The following is a 21,507-nucleotide window of genomic DNA, read 5'->3' as shown; positions in this document are numbered from 1 at the left end:
TTTGAGTTTACATGGAGACAAAATTGTGAGTTTTGCTCGTACCATGCCATATTATTATGTAGTGAAACATGAGAAAAATAAGGCATGCACATGTATGAAAAAGGTTCATTACAATGTTGGACAAGTCATAGTATGATATGATGATCAATGCCTTGAGGTGATGTGATGAAAACTTGTAGTGCTCGAAGCTAACATATTTTTACATAAGTACATGCAGCAGTATTTATTACAAATCTATTACAGTTTCACAGTCCTTTGTTTGTTTAATATTTAGAACGGTATCCATTGTGATGAATACTCATGACGAGTTAAAATTCCCTGCCAGACTATAGTCAAGTGTTGGTCTGGCATGAAATTATAACTTGTCACAAATCTCTGCAAGAAAAGTATTCATTTTCCATACTACACTATTGATAAGTGAAAGGAATGAGCCATTGTAAATGATATCATAGAGACATGACACAAGTTCATATTAGCCATGACTGGAACAGGAAAATGTCTTCACCTTCTTCAAGGGCTATAATCTAACATCACTTTAAGAGCTTTTTTTTCTGCTGGGAGGAGGGGGGGGTTTCTGTGTGAGGATTTGAACACCATTCCTCATGAATAAGAGAGTCCAGTGTGATAAACCAGTATGCTACCTCTCTTACCGTAGCTAACAATCAATAGTTAATGATCTGATGTGCCAAAGAAAGAACTTGCTGAATGAATACTTTAAAATCAGTCATCCCCAATATCCATCCAAAGACCCTAAGATTGACACCTGTTAAGTATTTAAGCATTTGTCAGTCAAGTACTATGACATTCTTAAACACACTGCATGGTTTTTATCAAGCTGAATTGCCCCCATCTAAACGAAGTCGTAACCAAGGTCCTGATGGTATAACTTTCCCTCCAGTGACAAAATTTATGTAGCCAAGACTGAGTGTGTGTACGTGTTTGTTATCAGTTAACAACTGTGCATGGTTTGACTAGTGTTCCATACTGATTTGACTGCCATCAAGTCTCGGTTAAAATGAATGAAGACAAGTGTTTGTACTTGCAATATCTTGCATCTGAACATTCCTTGGAAATAATAATGAGGACCTATGATTTTGTTTCATCACTAAGTCATATGGATCTCCATTTCATGGATGATAAACAGCTCCACGGCATGCTCATCATCTTGTGCATTAACTAGATCTCTAATTATGTTTTCCCCCTTCTTCTTATTTGAATGTCACATAGTTTTCTTTCTTTTGTTTTCCATCCTCATTCAGTCTTATGGCGTGCTTGCATCTTCCTTTTGGCTTATTGGTATCTTTTAGCAATGCTTTTTCTTCTCATGTCACCTGCATTCTTTGTAAGCTTTTCACTATTCTTTTGTCTTCCTGCATCTTTCATTACCCTCAACACACATTAATTCTTTTTTATGTTAGTTTTCATCTATGACCTGTGGGTTACCTGAAGCTCAATAATAACATTCTGGAATTTGAATCATGGCTGATATAATGACATCCTTTACTGCAGTCTCTCTCTCTCTCTCTCTCTCTCTCTCTCTCTCTCTCTCTCTCTCTCTCTCTCTCTCTCTCTCTCTCTCTGTGTCACTTGTGGTTTGTGGGTTTTTCCTTTGCTTCGGTCTGTACACATTAGTGGATTTTTTGGGTTTTATCTCCTCTCCAACACCTTTACATTGTTTCTTTTCCAGTTTTCTATCATTTCTTTCTTCTGGGGTAAGAGATTGCTTGAATGGTTCTGGAAACTAGACACTGAATCTTGTTGGATTTTTCACCTCTTCCGTAAGTTCAAAATTTAGAGATTGCTAACTTCTAGAACATTCTATAGTTGGTATCTGCCTCATTGTCTCTAACTTTTGTTCGATTTTAGTATTTATGCATGTTGTATTAATCTTTGTATTCTTAACTACTGAAAGTTCTACAGGTAACTTGTTCATCCAGAATACAAAATGGGATGTGAGACACAACCTGTTAATTTCTACCTCTAAGGACCGTAGTATCAAAATTATTAACTTGGAGACTGGATTTACAAGCTGGTCACTGACATGTCATCTAATGCAGACCTGTATGGTGAGGTAAGGAAGATCACCTAGTTAAGTTCATCAGCTCACATATTACTAAAAGGTTTTCTTTTCCATTTTGCTTCTGCATTTACAGTGATGATTCAAAGAAATGCAGTGACCACAGTGCTTTGTGAAACAAATCTGTTTTTACAATAAGTGGTATATGAGTGCAATCATTCACGCCTATTATGAATTAGTTGCAGTTAACATGTTCTCCAGCCATTACAATAAACTGAGCTCTAAAAAAATTATTTTTTGCATATCTCATTAAAATGACCACTAAAAATACTACTTTTATTATTTATTGAATGCAGGAGGAACAAGACTTTTGGTCAGGCGAATACAGGATCATGAATACAAAATCAAATAGGGGTAATGCAGGAGTAGCTTTAATAATGAATAGGAAAACAGGAGTGCGGGTAAGCTACTACAAACAGCATAGTGAACGCATTGTTGTGGCCAAGATAGACACGAAGCCCATGCCTGCTACAGTAGTACAAGTTTATATGCCAACTAGCTCTGCAGATGATGAAGAAATTGATGAAATGTATGATGAGATAAAAGAAATTATTCAGATAGTGAAGGGAGACGAAAATTTAATAGTCAAAGGTGACTGGAATTCGACAGTAGGAAAAGGAAGAGAAGGAAACGTAGTAGGTGAATATGGATAGGGGCTAAGAAATGAAAGAGGAATCCGCCTGGTAGAATTTTGCACAGAGCATAACTTAATCATAGCTAACACTTGGTTTAAGAATCATGAAAGAAGGTTGTATACATGGAAGAACCCTGGAGATTCTAAAAGGTTTCAGGTAGATTATATAATGGTAAGACAGAGATTTAGGAACCAGATTTTAAATTGTAAGACATTTCCAGGGGCAGATGTGGACTCTGACCACAATCTATTGGTTATGAACTGTAGATTAAAACTGAAGAAATTGCAAAAAGGTGGGAATTTAAGGAGATGGGACCTGAATAAACTGAAAGAACCAGAGGTTGTGCAGAGTTTCAGGGAGAGCATAAGGGAACAAGTGACAGGAATGGGGGAAAGAAATACAGTAGAAGAAGAATGGGTAGCTTTGAGGAATGAAATAGTGAAGGCAGCAGAGGATCAAGTAGGTAAAAAGACGAGGGCTAGTAGAAATCCTTGGGTAACAGAAGAGATAATGAATTTACTTGATGAAAGGAGAAAATACAAAAATGCAGTAAGTGAAGCAGGCAAAAAGGAATACAAACGTCTGAAAAATGAGATCGACAGGAAGTGCAAAATGGCTAAGCAGGGATAGCTAGAGGACAAATGTAAGGATGTAGAGGCTTATCTTAAGAGGGGTAAGATAGATACTGCCTACAGGAAAATTAAAGAGACCTTTGGAGAAAAGAGAACCACTTGCATGAATATCAAGAGCTCAGATGGACACCCAGTTCTAAGCAAAGAAGGGAAAGCAGAAAGGTGGAAGGAGTATATAGAGGGTCTATACAGGGGCGATGTTCTTGAAGACAATATTATGGAAATGGAAGAGGAGGTAGATGAAGATGAAATGGGAGATATGATACTGCGTGAAGAGATTGACAGAGCACTGAAAGACCTAAGTCGAAACAAGGCCCCGGGAGTAGACAACATTCCATTAGAACTACTGACAGCCTTGGGGGAGCCAGGCCTAACAAAACTCTACCATCTGGTGAGTAAGATGTATGAGACAGGCGAAATTCCCTCAGACTTCAAGAAGAATGTAGTAATTCCAATCCCAAAGAAAGCTGGTGTTGACAGTTTAATAAGTCACAGCTGCAAAATACTAACACGAATTCTTTACAGACGAATGGAAAAACTGGTAGAAGCTGGCCTCGGGGAAGATCAGTTTGTATTCCATAGAAATGTTGGAACACGTGAGGCAATACTGACCCTATGACTTATCTTAGAAGCTAGATTAAGGAAAGGCAAACCTACATTTCTAGCATTTGTAGACTTAGAGAAAGTGTTTGATAATGTTGACTGGAATACTCTCTTTCAAATTCTGGAGGTGGCAGGGGTAAAATACAGGGAGCGAAAAGCTATTTACAATTTGTACAGAAACCAGATGGCAGTTATAAGAGTCGAGGGGCATGAAAGGGAAGCAGTGGTTGGGAAAGGAGTGAGACAGGGTTGTACCCTTTCCCCGATGTTATTCAATCTGTACATTGAGCAAGCAGTAAAGGAAACAAAAGAAAATTCGGAGCAGGTATTAAAATTCATGGAGAAGAAATAAAGACTTTGAGGTTCGCTGATGACATTGTAATTCTGTCAGAGACAGCAAAGGACTTGGAAGAGCAGTTGAACGGAATGTACAGTATCCTGAAAGGAGGGTATAAGATGACCATCAACAAAAGCAAAACGAAGATAATGGAATGTAGTCGAATTAAGTCGGGTGATGCTGAGGGAATTAGATTAGGAAATGAGACACTTAATGTAGTAAAGGAGTTTTGCTATTTGGGGAGCAAAATAACTGATGATGGCCGAAGTAGAGAGGATATAAAATGTAGACTGGCAATGGCAAGGAAAGTGTTTCTGAAGAAGAGAAATTTGTTAACATCGAGTATAGATTTAAGTGTCAGGAAGTCGTTTCTGAAAGTATTTGTATGGAGTGTAGCCATGTATGAAAGTGAAGCATGGACGATAAATAGTTTAGACAAGAAGAGAATAGAAGCTTTTGAAATGTGGTGCTACAGAAGAATGCTGAAGATTAGATGGGTAGATCACATAACTAATGAGGAGGTACTGAATAGAACTGGGGAGAAGAGGAGTTTGCGGCACAAATTGACTAGAAGAAGGGATCGGTTGGTAGGGCATGTTCTGAGGCATCAAGGGATCACCAATTTAGTATTGGAGGGCAGCGTGGAGGGTAAAAATCGTAGAGGGAGACCAAGAGATGAATACACTAAGCAGATTCAGAAGGATGTAGGCTGCAGTAGGTACTGGGAGATGAAGAAACTTGCACAGGATAGAGTAGCATGGAGAGCTGCATCAAACCAGTCTCAGGACTGAAGACCACAACAACAACAACATTCATTATTGTTGGTGATGTCATCATTGTTGTGTCTAGGTATTCCTGCAGACTTGGAGCAGATTTGTTAATTGCCACAAAAACCCGTATTGTTAGTCACAAGATTGTAATTTAAATAAGAATTTTGTGGTAGTATCTTCTTGTTGGCCTGTGCCTGTGATCAGTTAATAGTTCATTCCACATTAAATACTTGGATCAACTGTACCTGTGTGATTCATTGCAATAATGAATAACACAGAAAAAACTGCCATATCAGTAACATTAATTTTTTTTGCTATCGTAGGCTTGTTTCAATCTTAAATCATCAGGGAAACAAGTATTATCAACTTAACGTGGGAAGACAGTTAACTGACATCAAAAGAGGTAGAACACAGGAGTCAGCTGTACAAGGCATCATAGTTTCGAATGAAACAACAAACTTACTGTTACGAGTCACTGTTTATTTATATCCACAACATGTTTTGAAGGTTTAAACCTCCATTGTTAGATGGATTTACACATGTTTGTCTGACATATGTGTGTGTTGTGTTACAATTTTGGGGAAACTTGTGGCAGTGTCTTCAGTGGTCACATGTTCCTTTCTCTGTCGTAATACATCACATGTAAACTTCGAAATGCATTGAGGATATAAACAAACAGTGACTGGTAACAATAAGCTCGTTGTTTTGTTTTATAGCAATAACAGTCACAAAAAAGCCTAGCCTAAAATGTTCGCATCATAGTTTTACAAAATAATTCAGTTTTTTGTATTGCATGAACAGGTTATAAGTGCCTGTTGGATAGTGCAAAAGTGACATGAGCCGTCTTTCTTCTAAGCCTGTTTTGCTGTTGTTGCACAGCATTTTAGTAATTAAGTGATGAATAAAATTTTGTTGAGACCAACTGGGACAATGCTAACTGGAGCACGCCTGTTGAGTACTTAACAGTGGTGTAACCAGTGTCAACAGTCAGAAGATCTGAAGTACAAACAAGCAGGAAGTTCATTGCCTTCCACTGTGGGAGGGAGAGTGTCAGGAACACCTGAGTCAGCACCTTGACAACAAGTGCAGAGCAGATGCAATGCTGTTCTGTCAAAGGGGCTACATTCGGTTACCAGTACGGGGGCATCTTTTCATGTACGGCTATAAAACCTTCATCTTTCTTCCACTCAAGCTCAGAGGATGACCGGTGTATACGACTCGCTGCCAGCTTGGAATCCTTTACTACGAATCTGCAGCCATCCAGCTGTGGAGGGAACTACAGATACACCAGTGATTACCCAAGGATGAGGCCCAGGCTGATCTTTCATGAATGAAGAACCAATCAGTCCATGTACAAACTGTTCAGTTTGAGAGCAGGGTGCTTATGCACCATTCCTGGGCAGTCCAAGTACTGCCTTACCGGCTGTACACTGGGGCTGCCCTCCGTGTTGCTGTTGGGTTTTCCGTGCACACACACTCTTGACAACCAAAAAAGGGCTTGCATATTTCTGGGGCCGATCCTAAGCATGGCTACATTCAGTGAGAACACTGAGGCTGCGGCAGGCCCTCACAGTCACGCCAGGTTGCAGAGATGCGCTGGCCACCATACCCTCCTAGGACTAGACCGTGCCACTGGCCTGGGATAATGCCAGGGGTGCACCAGCAGATTTCTCGCCAGGTGCTGATGTGCTGTCTTGTGACTCCATGCAACATGGACTCAGCATGGCTGCTGCTGGGCTGCACTGGGAAGAAAACAGAGTGATTGTAAAACTCTCAGAAATAAATGACTCAGTTGAATGATGTCTCATTAGAGCCTCAGGGCACCACAGGACCTCACCTCCCCACCTCCACTCGACTACCCTACATCCATAAAGAAGGCTGCATATGGCGGGTGTCTACAAATTTGGTGTCAGAAGTGTTGACATCGGCTGTCGCCGCTGTTGAGGAGCCACATCTGCATATCAGCAGCCATCGACACCTGACATTATGTGGTGCAGTGAGTTACCAGTTTTTGTTGGCCTATTTTATTTAGTTTTGGGGCAATGTTGAGTTAGAAGGATCTGCAGAAGAACTTGAAAGCAACATTTTTTAGACCACAGGAACCTGTAGACCTATCACAGTTCTTCGGTACCTGTAAGGAAGAATACTTAAGGCCAACTAGGTGCCAGTATTATAATTTAACAAGGCATGAATTTCCGTTTACCAGGGCAATGCCAGTGAAATGCGAAACTTTAGAAGTTTTGGCCATGAAGCATGCCAGTGCACTGAATCCTGCTGGGCTGTGATACATAGGAAAGATTGATGATGCAGTTATTTTTGTTTATTAATATTGTGTTGGTATAAAGGCATCCCACTTGTTCTGAAGTGTAGTTGAAAATGAAGGTTTCACAATGATGTGAAATGTGTTCAGTAACTTTGAGCAAAACCGTTGATGTTTTGAAAAATCAGGTAGCCATGCTGCTCCAGGATAAAACAGAACAGAGCCAAGCTAGTGAAGAAATGCAAAGGAAACTAGGAATCATTACTTGCAGCAATTGGGCTGACACAAGCACAAGGAGGGGATACCAAGACTTTGGTTACTTGACCTATTCCATCCTTTTCTCCTGCAGCAGCTAGTCTCATTATGCCCTTTTCTGGGAAAAAATCCAAGGATGTACCAGCCTTTATGGATGATTGTGAAGGAAGCATCTCAGTTATTGACTTGGTCCAATGCGATGTATCTGTCTGCAGCTAAGTTATGGTTCTAGGTGACTCTAAAAGAATGTCACATACCATGATACCCTTAGTAAAGCACAGACATTTGACCAGCTGACTGAAGGTCTCACACAATGCTATTGTGAGCAAAATAGTGCCAGATTTTTCAGGGAAAAGCTCTTGGGATTAAAATAGAGGCACAATGACTCAGTAGTGGCATTCTCTGACAGAATTAGTATGGTGAATTCACAGACTTACGAATTAATGCACAGTGGAGAGACAGATAGAACCCTCTTGCCAGAAGCAGAAAATAGGGCCTTGATTGTATTCGTAAGGAGTATTTCAGTGGGTATATCATGAACCATGGACCTTGCTGTTGGTGGGGAGGCTTGCGTGCCTCAACGATGCAGATACCCATACCGTAGGTGCAACCACAACGGAGAGGTATATGTTGAGAGGCCAGACAAACGTGTGGTTCCTGAAGAGGGGCAGCAGCCTTTTCAGTAGTTGCAGGGGCAACAGTCTGGATGATTGACTGATCTGGCCCTGTAACACTAACCAAAGCGGCCTTGCTGTTTTGGTACTCCGAACAGCTGAAAGCAAGGGGAAACTACAGCCGTAATTTTTCCCGAGGGCATGCAGCTTTACTGTATGGTTCAATCATGATGGCGTCCTCTTGGGTAAAATATTCCGGAGGTAAAATAGTCCCCCATTCGGATCTCTGGGCGGGGGCTACTCAAGAGGACGTCGTCATCAGGAGAAAGAAAACTGGCGTTCTATGGATCGGAGCGTGAAATGTCAGATCCCTTAATCGGGCAGGTAGGTTAGAAAATTTAAAAAGGGAAATGGGTAGGTTAAAGTTAGATATAGTGGGAATTAGTGAAGTTTGGTGGCAGGAGGAACAAGACTTTTGGTCAGGCAAATACAGGATCACAAATACAAAATCAAATAGGGGTAATGCAGGAGTAGCTTTAATAATGAATAGGAAAATAGGAGTGCGGGTAAGCTACTACAAACAGCATAGTGAACACATTGTCGTGGCCAAGATAGACATGAAGCCCACACCTACTACAGTAGTACAAGTTCATATGCCAACTAGCTCTGCAGATGATGAAGAAATTGATGAAATGTATGATGAGATAAAAGAAATTATTCAGGTAGTGAAGGGACACGAAGATTTAATAGTCATGGGTGACTGAAATTCAACAGTAGGAAAAGGATTCGACAGTAGGAAAAGGATTCGACAGTAGGAAAAGGAAGAGAAGGTAACGTAGTAGGTGAATATGGATAGGGGCTAAGAAATGAAAGAGGAAGCCGCCTGGTAGAATTTTGCACAGAGCATAACTTAATCATATCTAACACTTGGTTCAAGAATCATGAAAGAAGGTTGTATACATGGAAGAACCCTGGAGATTCTAAAAGGTTTCAGATAGATTATATAATGGTAAGACAGAGGTTTAGGAACCAGGTTTTAAATTGTAAGACATTTCCAGGGGCAGATGTGGATTCGGACCACAATCTATTGGTTATGACCTGTAGATTAAAACTGAAGAAACTGCAAAAAGGTGAGAATTTAAGGAGATGAGACCTTGATAAGCTGACTAAACCAGAGGTTGTACAGAGTTTCAGGGAGAGCATAAGGGAACAATTGACAGGAACGGGGGAAAGAAATACAGTAGAAGAAGAATGGGTAGCTTTGAGGGATGAAATAGTGAAGGCAGCAGAGGATCAAGTGGGTAAAAAGATGAGGGCTAGTAGAAATCCTTGGGTAACAGAAGAGAGAGTGAATTTACTTGATGAAAGGAGAAAATACAAAAATGCAGTAAGTGAAGCAGGCAAAAAGGAATACAAACGTCTGAAAAATGAGATCAACAGGAAGTGCAAAATGGCTAAGCAGGGATAGCTAGAGGACAAATGTAAGGATGTAGAGGCTTATCTTAAGAGGGGTAAGATAGATACTGCCTACAGGAAAATTAAAGAGACCTTTGGAGAAAAGAGAACCACTTGCATGAATATCAAGAGCTCAGATGGACACCCAGTTCTAAGCAAAGAAGGGAAAGCAGAAAGGTGGAAGGAGTATATAGAGGGTCTATACAGGGGCGATGTTCTTGAAGACAATATTATGGAAATGGAAGAGGAGGTAGATGAAGATGAAATGGGAGATGTGATACTGTGTGAAGAGATTGACAGAGCACTGAAAGACCTAAGTCGAAACAAGACCCCCGGGAGTAGACAACATTCCATTAGAACTACTGACAGCCTTGGGGGAGCCAGGCCTAACAAAACTCTACCATCTGGTGAGTAAGATGTATGAGACAGGCGAAATTCCCTCAGACTTCAAGAAGAATGTAGTAATTCCAATCCCAAAGAAAGCTGGTGTTGACAGTTTAATAAGTCACAGCTGCAAAATACTAACACGAATTCTTTACAGACGAATGGAAAAACTGGTAGAAGCTGGCCTCGGGGAAGATCAGTTTGTATTCCATAGAAATGTTGGAACACGTGAGGCAATACTGACCCTATGACTTATCTTAGAAGCTAGATTAAGGAAAGGCAAACCTACATTTCTAGCATTTGTAGACTTAGAGAAAGCGTTTGATAATGTTGACTGGAATACTCGCTTTCAAATTCTGGAGGTGGCAGGGGTAAAATACAGGGAGCGAAAAGCTATTTACAATTAGTACAGAAACCAGATGGCAGTTATAAGAGTCGAGGGACATGAAAGGGAAGCAGTGGTTGGAAAGGGAGTGAGACAGGGTTGTAGCCTCTCCCCGATGCTATTCAATCTGTATATTGAGCAAGCAGTAAAGGAAACAAAAGAAAAGTTCGGAGTAGGTATTAAAATCCATGGAGAAGAAATAAAAACTTTGAGGTTTGCCGATGACATTGTAATTCTGTCAGAGACAGCAAAGGACTTGGAAGAGCAGTTGAACGGAATGTACAGTATCCTGAAAGGAGGGTATAAGATGACCATCAACAAAAGCAAAACGAAGATAATGGAATGTAGTCGAATTAAGTCGGGTGATGCTGAGGGAATTAGATTAGGAAATGAGACACTTAATGTAGTAAAGGAGTTTTGCTATTTGGGGAGCAAAATAACTGATGATGGTCGAAGTAGAGAGGATATAAAATGTAGACTGGCAATGGCAAGGAAAGTGTTTCTGAAGAAGAGAAATTTGTTAACATCGAGTATAGATTTAAGTGTCAGGAAGTCGTTTCTGAAAGTATTTGTATGGAGTGTAGCCATGTATGGAAGTGAAGCATGGACGATAAATAGTTTAGACAAGAAGAGAATAGAAGCTTTTGAAATGTGGTGCTACAGAAGAATGCTGAAGATTGGATGGGTAGATCACATAACTAATGAGGAGGTACTGAATAGAACTGGGGAGAAGAGGAGTTTGCGGCACAAATTGACTAGAAGAAGGGATCGGTTGGTAGGGCATGTTCTGAGGCATCAAGGGATCACCAATTTAGTATTGGAGGGCAGCGTGGAGGGTAAAAATCGTAGAGGGAGACCAAGAGATGAATACACTAAGCAGATTCAGAAGGATGTAGGCTGCAGTAGGTACTGGGAGATGAAGAAACTTGCACAGGATAGAGTAGCATGGAGAGCTGCATCAAACCAGTCTCAGGACTGAAGACCACAACAAAAACAATGTCATGCTGGGTGGTGATTGATCTTGGGTATCAGGATTGTTACGCAGCTGGAAGAAATGGATATTGTGACTCAGAAACGGAGTGACATTGGTGTCTTCTCATCTGACATCAAATGCTGTAGATGTGCATGGGGTGGCCACGTGAAGATCCAGTGTCGACAGTCACAGCACTTTGAATGTAGTGAGATTGGGCATAAGGCACTTGACTGCAAAAGTAGAAAGGAGGATAAGTGCAGTAAAAAGAAGCATTTGTTAAACAGGAATTAGGGTGCCTTGATCACTAGAGGCCATTCCCAACAAAATAGTACACTGCAAGGATGGGGGCAGAGACAGTTTGTTGCTTGCTTGGCACAGTGAATAATAAGGAACATGAATTTTTGATAGGCACGTGTGCACATTTTGGTTGTTAGGATGGAATTGAATGACTGGGTAGACAATTTCATGAATGGGAAGATTAGGAATTAGAAGATACTACTCGTGTGCAGATGCGGTTAAAGAAAGTAATATAGGGGTATCAGCTCCAACAGTTTTGAAAATGTGGCAGTGGCAAACAACATAAGTGTGGGCTGTATGAATAGCAATGTGGGTAATATTCATTTAGGTGCAGTAATATCTACACCACTGGGTGATAATGATTGTTGTTTTGAGGCCACGAAGTCTGTGTCAGTGGTAATGAAAGTACATGTGTCACTGATTTTTATTTCCTGCACAGTGGAACTGCAGATGGTGATATTAATGTAGGTACTATGGAAAAATGTGCAGAAAGCTGTTGATGATGTTAGTTGCGCTACAAATGTTTAGGATAAAGGAGGAGTGCAGGTACATTTGTTTCCAAAGGATGTTGATGTACCACCATTTCTAATGGTCCCACCTTCTCCAAAGGAGGGAGGAGAGGAGAGAAGCAAGGGGGAAATGCTTGTAAGGTTAATGAGTGAATTGACAAATACTATTCCTTTCAGGAATGTATGTCTGAGGTTCAGGGTGAATTTGACAATGCTTACAATGATGTAAGTAATGAGGGTAAGAGAAAAAGCTGTATAATTGTCCTTTAAAGCACAATCAAATTTGGCAAGGCAGTGTTTCACCAGAAGGAGACAGCTACAAGTGAGACAACAATGCAAGGTTCTATTATCGTGAAAGAAGAATCACTTAAACTGAGTATGACATCACTAAGATGCATTGTGCACAGTAAAGTGCCAAGAACATAACAAAGTTTGTTTTGAAAAGGAAAGGCATTGCAATGTTTAGTCAATCTGTGAATAGCTGTAATGTAAGAGAGGTAAGTGGAGGTACCAACCAATATGTTGTATCTGGTAGTACTAGAAATAGTTTTGAGACTGGGTATTTTGAGCAAACACAGGGGAAACTTTTGTTTCAAATACATAGTCCCAGATGATGTCCTAAATGAGTTGGCTAAAAAAACCTCCAGGCAGGCAAAGACAGAAGCCATAAAATATGACTAGGAATTAGTGTAATATCTGAAGGGGATTATGACTCTTGAAATTAGCTTCAATTTTAGATGGGAGATATCCCAGGAAGGGTGAATTAATGGAAAATGTGTATTAGTTGGTAAAGTGTAAAAATTCTAGCCAAATTTTGTAAAGGAGTGGGGGAATGTTACACAACACAATAGTAATTAAGTGAGAAATAAAATTTTGGTGAAACTGACTGGGACAATGCTAAGTGGAGCATGCCCGTCAAGTACACAACAATGGTGTAACCATTGTCAGCACTCAAAAGAAGCAAAGTACAAACAAGCACGGAGTTCATTGTCAGACTGAGGGGGAGGGAGCATCAGGAATACCTGATTCAGCATCTTGACAAAAAATTCAGAGCAGACACAAACCTATTCTTTCAACAGGGCAAGACCGGCTGGGGTGGCCGAGCGATTCTAGGCGCTACAGTCTGGAACCGCGCGACTGCTTCGGTCGCAGGTTCGATACCTGCCTCGGGCATGGATGTGTGTGATCTCCTTAGGTTAGTTAGGTTTAAGTAGTTCTAAGTTCTAGGGGACCGATGACCTCAGAAGTTAAGTCCCATAGTGCTCAGAGCCATTTGAACCATTTTTTTTTTCAACAGGGCAATGTGTAGTAACTATACAAGGTATGATGCAAGAACACCTTTTGGGTTGCAAACTTTGCATTAAAAAAATGCTCTGAAGCTAAACAATAGGCCAACAAAGAACACCAGCACATTGGGAAAATGGGAGCGCACTTAGTCATCAGTGTTGGCACATCATGTCATCTACAGCTATAAAACCTTTGCCTTCCTTCCACTCATGCTCAGAGTGTGGCATCACTGATACCAATGGAAGGACACCTCTACTGGCTGCAGGATGACTCCATGAATACGTCAAAGTGTTGCCAGCCACTTCCAGCATAGAATTTACTGCCACATGTCTGCAGCCCTCCGGCTGTGGAGGGAACTTCAACTTTGTGAGCTGCATTCTTGTTGGTCACACCTGTAGCTACCTGAAAGTGAGTGCCAGACCCTGGGCAGTCCAAGTACTTCCTTACCAGCTATGTGCTGGGACCAACTCTTGGGCTGTTCTCTGTGTTGCTGTCGGGTCTTCCATCGACACGCCACCTTGACAGCCAGCAACAGCAGCACACAGCTTTCTAGGGTTGAGCCTATGCCTAGCTACACTCAGTGAGAGCACTGAGGCTCTGAGAGATGTCTACAGCCACACCAGACTCCAGAGACATGTCGGTCACTGTACCCTCCTAAGACAAGGCTGCAACACTGACCTTAGACAACGCCAGAGGCCGCTCCGACTGATCCCTTGCCAGGCATTGATGCACTTTCTTGTACCTCCACACAGCATGGGCTCAGCTTGGCCACTGCTAGGCTGCACTGGGAAAAAGACAAGTGATTGTGAAGCTCTCAGAAACGATTGACTGTTGGTTGAATGATGTCTCAGTAACTCCTCAGCACACCACATGACCCCATGTTTGCACCTCCATTCGAATATCCTACACCTAAGTAAGAGGACACATATGGCGGGCTCATATCATCTCAAAAACCACTGAACTCTCAGCATTTTTTTTTTCCTGATGATTCCTGAAAGACCAAGTGCTGTCTGACTTACCATAAGGAGGTGATGGCAGCTAGTTGAACAGCGTTCCTTAGTCTCACAATATGAACGAGGAATTTAATGGAAGTAAGATGTTCATTAAAGTACATTGTATGCTAGTCAGACAGTGAGGAAATGCTGCTTAATTCAGACTCAGGGTTAGAGTCAGTGTCCTACTCTTAGTGACAAATATAATGAAGTCTTCAGCACTGTTGTAGTATACCTTCATTATTAAGTGCTTGCTATATCACTCATTTCACATACCGTATTTACTCGAATCTAAGCCGCACTCGAATCTAAGCCGCACCTGAAAAATGAGACTCGATATAAAGGAAAAAAAAATTTCCCGAATCTAAGCCGCACCTGAAATTTGAGACTCTAAATTCAAGGGGGGAGAAAAGTTTTAGGCCACACCTCCAAATCGAAACAAAGTTGGTCCATTGTAATATTAGACACAATTTAGGTCCAATGAATGATGATACAGCCACAGTAGTTCGGTTCGAGTCGTAAGCTTAGCAGTTAAGCTTTACCAGGTAGCCATTGCTATGCATCAGGCGCTCCATCCATATTTATGCGGGTACCCTTCCTTTTTCACATGCTTCGTCTGGTTTGAATCGATTGCTTATTTTACTTTGATCTGATAAGTCCCGTTTTCTTTGTTAGAGGTGCTTACGTCACTCTAAGCTGGAAATGCATTACTGTATTGTGTCATGCATTGTTTGTCGCATTCTGATAGTGCGTGTTTACGGCCTGTCGCCGCTCGCGGCATGGCTTGCTTTTGTGCGCGCTACCACCGCTTAAAAAAAAAAAAAAAAAAAAAAGAGAGAGAGAGAGAGAGAGAGAGAGAGAGAGAGAGAGGAATCGTCTCATTAGCGAAACAATGGCAAGAGACTGCTATTTGTTGTTACTTACACTGCTGCTTTCTTTGATAATGATCAACAAGAACCAAATAATAGACTGCATATGGTAGAACATGTTCTGAACGAGAGTTAGGCGAAAATTTTTCTCCGTTTAAAAATCTTTGTGGCCGCTTCTTTAGTACATCAAATTCTGCACAGAAATTAGTCACCTTATATTTAAAAATCTAGTCAGTTGCCGTGCTTCATTTCTGACTGTATCACTATTAGGCATAAGAATAATACGAATATAAACATGACACGATACGTATATTCTTCCGCGTTTGCTGTTGTCTCACTCTAGTTTCGTACTTTATTAGGCAGACAGGATTTAAATGAGACAGCAGCAAACACGAAAGAATACATGGCAAAATGTTTATATTCGAATAATTCTTATGGTGAAGAGAATACTACATGTGATTCACATTTCATCAGGTTCCTATTAGCAACCATCTCTTCTCACAGGTAGGAAAATATTCAGAACGTAGAGTTGGCCATATTGACAAACATCCCAAACAGTCTTGCCAGTCGGATTTTCATAGTACATTGAAATTCTGCTACATTCAAAGATGAACAAAACGGAATTTGTATTTACTTCATTGGCTAATGTATGAAAATGCAGTTGTCGAAACTCGGGGCGGAGAAAAAGAGCTTGTCTTCCACCTTTTTTTAAAAAAATTATTTACTGACACAGAGGTTTTGGCGCCAGTATTTATCTTTGTGCCTACAAAGCATCCCTGTGTAGCGCTACATATATTCGACGGCAGAAGTTAGTTGTGGCCGCACCTATCAACATTTCTCAGAATTTCCAATTGCTTTGCACTCGATTCTAAGCCGCAGGCGGTTTTTTTGATTACAAAAACCGGAAAAAAGTGCGGCTTAGATTCGAGTAAATAAGGTAATTCACTACTTTTTGGGAGTCTTTTGGTCTCACTTTTTCAATTGCCTCTTTCAGCCAAATTGCTTTTTAAATTTCTGTACCAATATGGCATTTGAGCCAGGCCAAATGACAATGGTAGGAAGATAGTCTGAGCACTTTGTGCCTTTATTTTTTTTTCCATTTCATCCACAAGGTAAACTGGATACTTAGGCTTCTGTTGTGACACAGTTTCTAATAATTCTGCACTTTTCAACTTACTGTCAAACTGCATTTTACATTTCTCCAGCCAGCAAACAATGTCTTTTTACCTCTTTACCTTTCTGGGAACCTTATCTTGTAGAACTGAATGATGAAGGGCCTTTGTTATCCATAACATTTATGGAGTTTTTCATTATGTTTCAAAACACAGTCTTCAGAGCATTTCACAAAAATATTTCCCCTACTGCTTCTCTTCATGGCAGTTGGAGGTCTTATTTGAACTGGATAACCACAGGCAATTAGAAATGAAACTTTTTGACTTTCTGGTATGCACTGCAATTATTCTTGCCTTCTGCTGATTGGAGCTGCCGTACTACTGCTAATGGCATCAAGTTTTCCATTGGTTTTTTAAACTGTGTCCTGCATTCACCTATGTTTTATCAAGCTAAACAATGTCATCAGAATTTGTCATTACTAGTTTGCCAAGAAAATGACAATGCCAAGCTTTTATATGTTGACATTCCATTAATAACTTGCTGAAAGAAATCGATTTACAGTGGAATCATGACTTTGTAACAACTCATAGCAAAGGTGATTTACTGCTTTGAAACAGGTCTGCCATTACAGGGGTGGCATATACCTTTCTAAGTGTCAGATCCTCTTTCCTTGAAAAATATGCATGTATTTCATGACAAATTGCATCTGTTTGAAAAGAGTCAAGTTTGGTGATCTTCCCCTCGAGTCATCCCTTTTTCCCAGGCATCGCAAATTTAGATGTCTCATCTAATTCTTCTTCCACAAACTTTTCCTTGCTAATTCTTATTACTGATCATTCGCTGATCTGTACAGAAACTGCAGTTTGCTCCACCATGTTATCCAAACAAACAAGAGGCGCTCCTAAAACCTACTCTCTCTCAAAATATTCCCTCGTAGCACACACTTTTTGAAAGTGTTCTAGGTTTGTGCAATTGTGTTTCCCTCTTTTGACTAGTTTCCTCTCAAGTTGTAAGGCATTTAAAGCTAAAAGTCACCCTAATCTCTTATTATAGGGGTCACAGAGGACTGGTTGGCACATGGTTTAAGCATTGAAAGTGGCAACACAATGGGAGCTGACTGCCAGGCTCCCAGTGGTGTATTGGTGTGGCGGGATCAGTCTAGACCCCTACATGTCAAGTGACTAGTTTAAATCAGCAATTTAGCAACACAACATCAAGCAGAAGCTGGCTCAAATGGCCATTGAAATTGTGGGTGGGAAGTGATGATTGATTACTGAATGCTTTTATGGTTGTTGTCGGGTGCCTTACTCTTTTATATTTCATCGAGTCTGAGAGAAATCAGAGCAACAATTGTGCCAGAGTTTGAACATTTACCTGCACATTTCAGCATGTATTATAAAACAGTGGTGACTGCAGTGGTGCATGGTATTTTGTGTCAAGCTGTTGTTATCATTCTGTTACAAGCATTTTACATAATATGGTTTTTACAAGCTAATAAAGGATTTTATATATGTACAGAGTTCACTAAAAGGCTTTGAAAATTAACAGTATGCATACAGTAATTTTACTGTCCTATTCTAACTAGGGTTCTTATCTTGAGAAGGCGTACCAACATTGCAAGACTTTCCAATGGATACACTGTCCAAATAACTCATGGGAATGCAGCTGTGTGATGTTATTGACAACCACCGATATTTTGCCATTTTCAAGGCTTAACTGCTGCAAGTAAGAGGTGTGCAAGGGAATTTAAAACCTCAGTTTGCAAAGAAATTTTGGAAGATAACACATTCACACGCTGTAAACATTAGCATCATAACACAAACCAAAAATGCTCAACATCAAAAGTTATCAACAGTGAAATTAATAATTGCTGGGTGAGGTAACATTAACTTTGTTCTCTTTTTTGCAGAGTTTAAGCAAAACTCACCACACCTATTTATAATGTTACTTGCTAACTTAATTTCAAATGCTTCCTTAATAACTCTATCTGAATAGCCGGAGGTGCATGTCAGAAACTGTGTGTTGTTATATTCCTTAGGAGGACCAGTACAAAGACAGTGTTCTGCAGTGGCGGATTTGCTCGGCTATTGTACTCATGTGTGACACTTATGTTTAGTACACCAGTCCTCCCCAGGCTTATAGTCTGACCAATATACAACAAGCTACAACTGTAAGGAATACAGTAGACACCACATAACACTAACCAAGATCACCCTTATATTGTATTGTATTGAATTGAACTGAGGACCTAGAAACGATGGAGAGGACAGTGCAGTTCAGCCCCCAGTGAACCCCTCTGGGAACATCTCACACCAGACGAGTGTAAACCCAAATGTTTGCGTGGCAGAGTAATTATGGTGTACGCGAACGTGGAGACAGTGTTTGCACAGCAATCGCTGACACAGTGTAACTGAAACAGAATAAGGGGAACCAGCTCGCTTTCAGTGAGGAAGATGGAAAACTGCCTTAAAACCCATCCACAGACTGGTAGCACACCGGACCTCGACACTAATCCACCAGACGGATCACCCTTTATGGAACCTAAGAGGACCACGCTCTTAGATAATGATTGAAAAACACATTTCACCTCATATTTCCATAAAATCTGACCAATTTTGTTAGAAATGCTCCCTGAATAAGACAAAAAGGCCGTACCACCTCTGTGTTATCGTCGCTCACCTGGTGTGTAATTCTTCGTTGATCCATTATGGATCGTGGGATGACGGCTGGCATGAACTTCTTGACGCAATAATTTTCCAACAGCCGTATGTATTGTAGAAATTTATTTTATTTTATGAACTTCTACGTGCTACCAGTTTTGGCATCAATATAATGCCGAAACTGGTAGCACATAGAAGTTCATAAAATAAAATAAATTTCTACAATACATACAGCTGTTGGTAAATAATTGCATCAAGATGGTACGTAATTGGTCGATAGTATAGTGCACATTTGGTCTCTCTCTCGCTATACTCATTCTGATGAACAGTGACCTCAAGATGGGTCAACTCAGCTGACAACTCTCAGGCTTCGAGATGACATGGGTCCTGTGAGCCAAGATACGAAGTATCCCTTCATGCGGATCTGGGCCGTGACAACTATTGGCCTGCAGATACAAGCCCATATGAGTAGGTTTCATATAAGTGGCTTGTCCCAATGTACCATCAACCTTCCTCATGGCCAACACATAAAGGAACAGAAGACAACCATCATTTTCCACCTCCGTCATGAAACAAATATTTGGGTGGATTGAATTCAAGAGTTCTAAAAAGTAGCTCAGGTTCTTGCTGCCATGAGACCAAACAACAAAAGTATCACCTACATATCTGGAAAAACATGCAGGTTTCAAAGCTGCCCACTACAAGGCATATTCCTTATAGTCTCCCTTAAGAAAATAGGCAATAATAGGTGACAACAGACTGTCCATCGTAACTCCATCTGTGTGCTCGTACTATTCATTGGATGAAAAGTAAGTGGAAGTCAACACATGTCAATATAGGTTTGTTAATTCAGCACCAAACCTAACATCAATCGACCATAACAGATCATACAGAGGAATACGAGTGAAGAGGGACATCACATCAAAACTTATTAGAATATCAGAATCACGGAAATGTATTCCCCTTTATCAATTTAAGAAATCTGCTGGGTTCTTAACAAGTTGCTCACACCAATATAGACCTACTATTTGACTCAACAGAGTAGCAAAGCATTTTACTGGTTGATACGTCGGAGCATAAATGTTACTCACAATGGGACAAAGAAGAACCCCTTCCTTGAGGACAATAGAAAGGCCACATAACTGAGGGTGAACAGCACAGTAACAATTAAAATCCTTGAAAGTCTTCCGTGACAATGAACTTTTTGTCAAGAGGCTGTTAGTCTTTCTCTCAGTACTTTTTGTGGAGTCAGTACTGATCCTGCAATAAGCTGAATCAGACCATAAGTGCTCTGTCTTTTGAGTGTAATCCTGCTTGTCCAAAATAATGATATCATCTCCTTTTTCTGCAGGTAAAATAACAACATTCATATCAACATAAAGTAGCCCTCTCAGCTGCTGTGGTATTACTCTTGTGTGGACATGCCTCAGTCAACAAACCTCTACTTCAACATCAGGAGGTAGTTTAAAGAGCACCTGTTCAACCAAACTCGTAAAATCAACCACTAGCCAAAACATGGGTGCGTATTGAAAAATTTAAACCTTTCGCTAGCACAGATAAAACTATGTTGTCAAAAGCTTTCCCCACGAGATAGTATTAGACACCGAACCACGCAACGTTCAAATTTCGTCAATCACATCAAGCAACAAGCTGGCCTAGCTCTTGCTTGTGGTAGGATCTGTTACACTTGTCAACAGCTGTATTTTGTTTCTCAGGAATTGTTTCAGCTCCATTTACTGACTGCTTCAAAAATTTTGGCTCTTACTTTAGCGAAGTTTGGATGTTACCATGGTTTTGAGTCTAATACTGTACCTCAATGTCTTGTTATAAATCTCTCTGAGAAAGCTTTTGGTGCCACAGCTTTATACATGTCAGGAGAGGTTTAAATTTGGCACTGACAGCCAAGTATTCACCAGTGGTTGATTTTATTAATTCTGTTCAGCTGGCTATTTTTTAACTAACTTCTGATGTTGCAGAAAATGCTAAGAGGGAGGCATGTCACGTGTTGACTGGGGAATGCCCACCCAAGATTAGTATCACAGCAGCTGAGAGGCCTAGTTTATGTTCACAAGTTTATACATATATTGTTATTTTACCTGTAGACAAGGGTGATGCTACCATTGTTTTGGACAAGCAGGACTATATTCGGAAGATGCAGCGTGTACTGTGAGATTCAGCATATGTCAGGATCGGTGCTGACCCCACAAAAAGTATTAAGGAAAAGACTAACAGCTTCTTGAAGAAAAGTTCATTGTCACAGAAGACTTTCAAGCACCGTAGTTGTTATTGCCCCGTTCACCATAAGTTATATGACCTTCCTATTGTCCTCAAGGAAGGGATTCCTCTTTGTTCCATTGTGAGTAACACTGGTGCTCCGACATATCATGTAGCAAAATGCCA

At 40.6% G+C, this 21,507-nt stretch overlaps 1 protein-coding gene across 1 annotated transcript in view; it reads left to right on the top strand.

Annotated features, from left to right (window-relative positions):
• LOC124622005 overlaps positions 1-21,507 on the top strand; it is a 96,122-nt gene that overhangs the window by 33,497 nt on the left and 41,118 nt on the right. Inside the window, exon 3 of the mRNA XM_047147555.1 lies at positions 1,921-2,071. Coding sequence (XP_047003511.1) covers positions 1,921-2,071 — 151 coding nt within the window. The remainder of the gene's footprint in view (positions 1-1,920; positions 2,072-21,507) is intronic.

This window comes from Schistocerca americana, chromosome 7 (genome assembly GCF_021461395.2).
Source record: "Schistocerca americana isolate TAMUIC-IGC-003095 chromosome 7, iqSchAmer2.1, whole genome shotgun sequence".
NCBI classification, from domain to species: domain Eukaryota; kingdom Metazoa; phylum Arthropoda; class Insecta; order Orthoptera; family Acrididae; genus Schistocerca; species Schistocerca americana.
Note: the sequence above shows the minus strand (reverse complement) of the source record. Positions and strands in the feature narration are given on the sequence as shown.